The sequence below is a fragment of the Geospiza fortis genome, unplaced genomic scaffold (genome assembly GCF_000277835.1).
Source record: "Geospiza fortis unplaced genomic scaffold, GeoFor_1.0 scaffold361, whole genome shotgun sequence".
Classification (NCBI taxonomy): Eukaryota; Metazoa; Chordata; class Aves; order Passeriformes; family Thraupidae; genus Geospiza; species Geospiza fortis.
The window spans coordinates 1,657,858-1,664,354 of record NW_005054356.1 but is presented as its reverse complement, the minus strand read 5'-3'; the positions used below and the strand labels follow the sequence as shown (position 1 = coordinate 1,664,354).

At 37.8% G+C, this 6,497-nt stretch overlaps 1 protein-coding gene across 1 annotated transcript in view; it reads left to right on the top strand.

Annotated features, from left to right (window-relative positions):
- The first annotated feature begins 485 nt into the window (after positions 1–485).
- RAB22A (RAB22A, member RAS oncogene family) overlaps positions 486–6,497 on the top strand; it is an 11,788-nt gene continuing 5,776 nt past the window's right edge. The window contains exons 1-2 of the mRNA XM_031059141.1: positions 486–613; positions 2,715–2,796. Of these exons, the coding sequence (XP_030915001.1) occupies positions 2,725–2,796 (72 nt within the window). The 5' untranslated portion in view covers positions 486–613; positions 2,715–2,724. The remainder of the gene's footprint in view (positions 614–2,714; positions 2,797–6,497) is intronic.

The following is a 6,497-nucleotide window of genomic DNA, read 5'->3' as shown; positions in this document are numbered from 1 at the left end:
AATTTTGCTTCTAAATGTGACTTCTCTATATCTTTTGCTTTTTAACCATGGAGTTGGTGGTGCAAAGATATACACAATCTAGAATTTTCATGGTTTGTTTCCTCTTTCGCCATTTTTAGCATGTAGAGTTGCATTAGTAATGTGTTTCAGGTGTGTCACAGAAGAAATTTCAAGTCTTTCATTAAGCAGGGTGGGACAGCATTAGTCAGAGGTTGAATGCATGTGTCACACTTGTATAATTTCATGTACTCCACTGGTCCTCTGTCCTGGTAAGCTGTACTCAATTGCTGTATGTTTTACCAAAAGTGCTCTTTTCTCACTTCTGTTCCATTGGAAGGTGTGCATAGCTTTGTAAAAAAGCCCAAAGTTTGGGTAATAGTAAGTAATGTAATACCTGAAGTATTTCACAACTTCTCTGAGATTCTCTGCAGGAATGTGTTATTCACTGTAGTTTACTGAAGGATTCAAGGACAAAAGAATCATCTTTCTGTAGTAATTAATACTGCTTTCAATTGTTTCTGTTCTTTTCTTAGGACACTGGTGTGGGCAAATCAAGTATCGTGTGGAGATTTGTGGAAGATAGCTTTGATCCCAACATCAACCCAACAATAGGGTAAGAAACTAAATGAAGTAAATGTGATTTATGCAAGAATAAAATGAAATTACCTGAATAGATCACTTGGGAGTTCTTCGTGTGTGGCAGCTAAGTGTGGTAATAAACATAACTGCAGCCTTAATTAAGCTGGTGAGCTACCTCAGGACACGTAGGAGTACTCTCAGCTCTCCTGCAGCTTCCATTTTCATGTGTAAGGTCTGGATCCATTTTTGTATTGTTAATCTAAGCTAACAATGAATAAATTACACTGCAGATGCTTCTTCTAAAGGGACAGCATGCTTTTCTCGTGCACAATCCTTAAATTTTAAATTCTAATTATTATGCAACTCCACGGTTTCTAATTCATGTTTTTTAAGACTCAAGTACTGTAAGTCTCCTAGGTTTTGAGGGTGGTTAACATACTAATTCAGGTAGGTCTCACTATTAATTAGTTAAAATGTTACACATTTGTATGCAATGCACACACAAATCTAACTGATGAAACTGTTTTTGCAGTAGGTCTCATAGGTAAGGGGAATATTTGACATTTGAGCCTTAGAGTAGCAACATTATTGATCTCAAATCTTTGAATGGATAGAAGGAAGAGAAAGTATCAGGAATTCTTGGAGTGGTTGGATATTTTTCTTTCTTTTGCTGTCTTTTTTTTTTTGGGGCTACTTTGATCAGAATCAGTTTTTGGCTTATGGAACTTTGCTTGATGCCAAGAGGTGTGTGGGAGTGTCAGTACAACTTCCTGCCTCAGGTGTGGTGTCCCACAGGTCTGCTACAGCTTCTACCAAAAAAGATCCTGCTGATAAAGATCAGCTGTGTCTCATCCTGTCCTTCTGAAAAATTGAGGTCTCCATGATCTCTCTCCTTTCCCTTACACCCCCTCTTTTTTTTGAGTATAAATACTGACACTGAACTGCAGAATGTTCTGTAGAAGTGTGCTTATGTTTAGATTTCTCTGTTAACAGAGGTTTATTGACAGTACTGAGATCATTATAGTTGCTTGAAGTGACAGACTGAAAATCTATCTTTTACCAGCCTTGACAAAATCATTCACTGCTCTTAGGACTGGTTATTTTGGTAATTTGCTACATAAATGAATCAAAATTTGCCCAAATGCAGGGATTATGTGAAGGTCCAACAAGATACAGAGTCCAAAAACTTTAAGTAAATTAATTTTTACCTTTTTTTATGCCTTGCTTTTAATTCCCAATTGAGAATAGTAGGTGGAAAGGACAAAGTAAGAATTAGAAGAGCTTTGAGCGTCTTGCGAAACTAAAGCTGAGACTGTTTCAACTTTATTCTCTGGGTCTTTGAGTTCATGAGATACAATCTTGTTTCCTGTCCTGTTTTCATTCCTCTTAGAATCAGCTGAGCAATCACACTTTGTTGTTGTCAATGTTCATTGCTCAATTTCTGACATGGGCAGCTGCAGAAGCCTTGTCAGAATTCTGCCGTTTTTCTCCCCTCAGGATGCTGAGGGCAGATTTAACCAGCATATACTTCTAGGTACTGCAGAATATTCATTATAAAAGGAATATCAAACAAGTTATGGTGCTTACTTGGCTGGGAGAAGCAGCTGGGAAATTTAATAACAAAACAGACATTATTCCTACTAAAAGTCATTAAGGAAAACTCCAGTTGGGAGGGTTTTGTTGACCCAGTTGTCAAAGGATTTTGAGAAGCATTTAGCCTCTTGTCAGGTACCACTGGGGATGGTTTAGTTGTGATGTGAATTATAGAAACACAACTTTTCAGTTCAAAATGACTGTACAGGGATGTTTTGGTTTATAGAACCAAGTAAGATAAATTCAGTGAGAATCTGTGATTTAGGAAACGGTTTCCGTATTGACCAGAAAATTCAGATTTGATGCATAATTTGCAGCAGTCTTAAAGGAAGTGAAAGTCTCTGCTGTGCTTTACAAGAGATATCCTATCACTTTGGCTTTCTTCCCTCATTGCAGAAATACATCAGCTAATTAATGGTGTTGAAATGCAATTAGGCTCACTTTTATTGGAATGTGAACCTTCTTGAAAGCTCATGGTGGTAATGAATGTTCTAAGGATATATTTATATTCTCAAAAATCATGAACTGTGTCTTTTTTTCAGAGCCTCATTTATGACCAAGACTGTACAGTATCAAAATGAGCTGCATAAATTCCTGATTTGGGATACAGCTGGACAGGAGAGGGTAAGTAAAATCAGTATCTGTGGAGAAAGTTTGGGCCAGAGCTTGGGTTGTTTTCAACTCTGCCCCTGGAAGTCACAAAGTGATCTGGTTTTACAAATATGTATTAGAACACTTGTTTCTGTGCAGATTCCTATCAAGATGTGGGTGCTGTAGATATGTTTTTATTTTTCATTGTCATGATTAAAGTGTAAAGGTAAGGAAGATTACCTAAGAGGAGTTTATGGAACAATAGTCTGGGTTTAGATTCGCTGAAAGGGAATGGTCTTTCCACAGAAAACAAGGCTTCTGTGGGGGGAAGCCAGCAGCTCTCTCCAGTACCATTGCTAGCTGAATTTTAAACCTTCAACTGCAATATTTGCAGTCTGTGCAGCAACACAAGAATCAAAGTGAGATGAATTACCATGTTGCATAGTACAAGTAAGGCGTTGATTCTGGAAAAATATACAACTGCTAACACAGTCTGTTAGCTTCACTGTTGGGGTTGTAAATGTGAGTAGGATGTAGAGTTAGGCTTTCCAAAGCAGAGTTTCAAGCAGTGTTGCAGGTGATAACTACTCTTTTATTCTTTTGTAAAGTTTTACTAATCAAATCTGATGGTGTTAGAAGCTGTGTGAGGAATCGCTTTTGAAATTTAAATTTTAATTTGGTAGTTTGGGGTTTTGATCTCTGCAGCATGCATAGTTCTGAGGGGAGGAAACAAAAGCTTTGAAGAAAATGACTAATCAGATGAAATCCCAGCTAATTAATTTGTGTGATTTTCACTTGGAATTGAAAGGAAGACTTTTCTAGGCAGCTTGCTTGCTTGCTTATGGATTGCTAGTAAGAGTGGTAGAAATTACAGTAGCTGCATTAACAGTGCCTATTCTTGCTTTGACTGCAAGTGAACTACTGGCAGCTGCCAATTACTCAAGATGAGTTTATTTAGGATGTGAGGTAACTGTGATAAAGGTTGGCTTATAACTTTAGGATAACAATTGGCAAATACAGCTGTACTGCTTTTCAGGATTTGCTTGAGAAACAACCCAAACAAAAAAACAAACAAACCAACAAAACAACCCCCACAATAATAACAGTCAAAACAAACACTTTGTAAAGCCTCAGTCACCCTATCCACAGGCACTTGACCTTTAGGATTCCTGGTGGAACTGAGCTGCCAGCTTTTTGGCTTGATAACAACCTCGATGGCTAGGAAGTAACTCAAGTGTATTTGTATTGTGATTTAGTGCTGTCAGTTTTGAATGACAATTTATTTCCTTCCAACAGCACCATATAAAGCAAACTGAAGTTGTCAGGGATGTTTCCCAGGAATATGTCCAATAGTATCTGTGTTATCAAAAATATCCTGAGCCCTTCCATTCCCAGCAGTCACTCCGCATTTGCTGTAAATAGTTTGTCTTAAGTGAACATCATAGCCCATTCCGGAATGTTATTGCTGCAAAGTGATATTCTGAGAGGTAGAGTATGAATTTTTAGAGGTTGGTACTCTTAAATGAAAAGCTTTATAAACATGCCTGCCACTATTTGGCGGGAAACATCCATTACGTTTTAGCATTCCATCCTGTTCACTTTAACTGTGCAAGCAATGGGAGGACCCTGTAATTTGGCTTCAGCACATCTAATCTGAGGAAGCATCTCTGTACATGACCAGCATGTTCCTGATCTATTTTTGGACTCTCAGTGATACCTCTTTAATTTTCTTCCATACAAGTTGCTTGATATCTTTATTGAATCAAAAAAGGAAAGGTGTCATAACAGGACTCTGAGCCAGGATCTGTGATACCTGTGGAGTTTATATTCCATATCTGAGGGAAGTCACTTGAGACTCCAGTATAACCAAGGAAATCAGTGAAATGTGAGCAGGGATGTTTACTCTGAAATGATTCAGTATCTTCACAAAGGTTCCTTTCTCCTTTGCATTGTCACTGCTGTCACAAATGGGCTGTATACCTGCCTGGCCCTGAAATCTGTAGCACAGTTTTCTGGTCATGCAACATATCTGCCAGTGAATTATGGAAGGGATTCCCTCTGTGGAATAGATCTGGAATACTAAAAATGTCCACACCATTCTTGGAACTGAAATGTCTCTGCTGAGCTATGATGTGGAATGCATGGAATTCACAGTCCTGGCTTCTTGAGGAGTGTTTGCTGTTTCCCATTTCAAAAGCCCAGCTGTAAATAGTGCTGCACTGCACTGGGCACCCCCTTGCTCTCAGTGGCTTTGGGGTGGCTGGATAACCTTGTTCCAGAGCTGGAAATGTGCACCAAGTCATTCACACACCTCATTTACACACATACCTTATTTCTTCTCTCATTTCTTCTGCACTGAGTTCAATTGACAGGGGGTCACTTACAGTAATTAGGATTTTTGCCTTCTTACCTAACAGTTTTGAGTTTCCCTGCATAGTTACATTATGCATAATTACATTAATAATTCTCTCAAAACACAAATTGGAGGCTGGGGGGCAAGCTGAAGTCTTTGGAAAAATTGCAAAAGGAAAATCCAGTGTTTCTGGTAACATCTGTTTTATTAATATATTTTATCTGCTGACTGCTCTTAGGTGGAAAAAAGTATCTAAGTGTTAGCAGACAGGAAATGAGAGTAATACAAAATCAGCAAGTGAAAGTTGGTTTATTCCCAATGTAAATAGTGAATAATCAAAAAGCCAGGTTGCAAGCAGTCCAAGTGGTGGTTTACCAAATATGTTTCCCTTTATATTTTAGTACATAGAAGGAAGAGAGGGATTATGTCCCAATGTGAACTGAATGCCTGCCCATGTTTCCCTTTCCCACTATTAAATATTTTTATATTCTGAACTTTGCATTCACAATCCTATTTTCAAAACAGAATTTGAGAGCCAAATGTAAATGGTCTGGAATTCTGCTTTATAGCAAGATTTTTATGATTTATTATATTGCTCTCAGTTGAACTGTACTAAGCAAAAGGAAATTGGTATTTTATTAGAAATGAATAAGCCTTTATGAAAAACTGTATCCAATTCATTATTTTTACCCTGAGTAATAAGATGCACAAAAGCTCTAAATCATAATACTTACATGAAACCAATACATGCAGTTTACTCTGCACTTAAAGGAGAGTTCTGGTTGCTAGATCAGTTGTCTTGGCTTTTTTAAAGTTGGCAGAATATCCCACTGTTCTTAAGAATGCTTCATGGAGATTTTTGGTGCAACTTGATTGTCTACTTTATCACTTTTTTTAGCACTGGATTCATAAGGTTCTGTCTGCTGAAAAGTGCAGCCCTACAAAGCAAACAGACCTGCTGTAGATTTAATTCTGAAAATCACAAGAAAGCAGCCTTTTATCTAGCATGTTCCTTAAAGCTCTGCTTCCAACAGGGCCCATAGTTGTGGGCTTTTGCAGGTTTTTAGTTTAAACATGCTTCTAAATTTGAGGGAAAAACTGAAGCAAAATGCTTAAAGCCATAAGTTAGATTCTGAAGAAATCAACATTTCTACCGTTTAAGACAGGTGATTGATCCACAGGGCTAGAAGTTGATAGTAGCTTCTGAACATTTCAGATCAAAATTAATAAATGCTAGTTTTCTTAACATTTTTGTCTTAGTCAAAGTTGACCTTGCTTCTCCCTGCATTTTTGCCCTTGTTTGGTGTTTAAAGTCGAGCACATGCATGTTTGTGTAGACAGTCTGTTAAGGGAGAGGTTCTAATCTAGGCAAAATAAGATC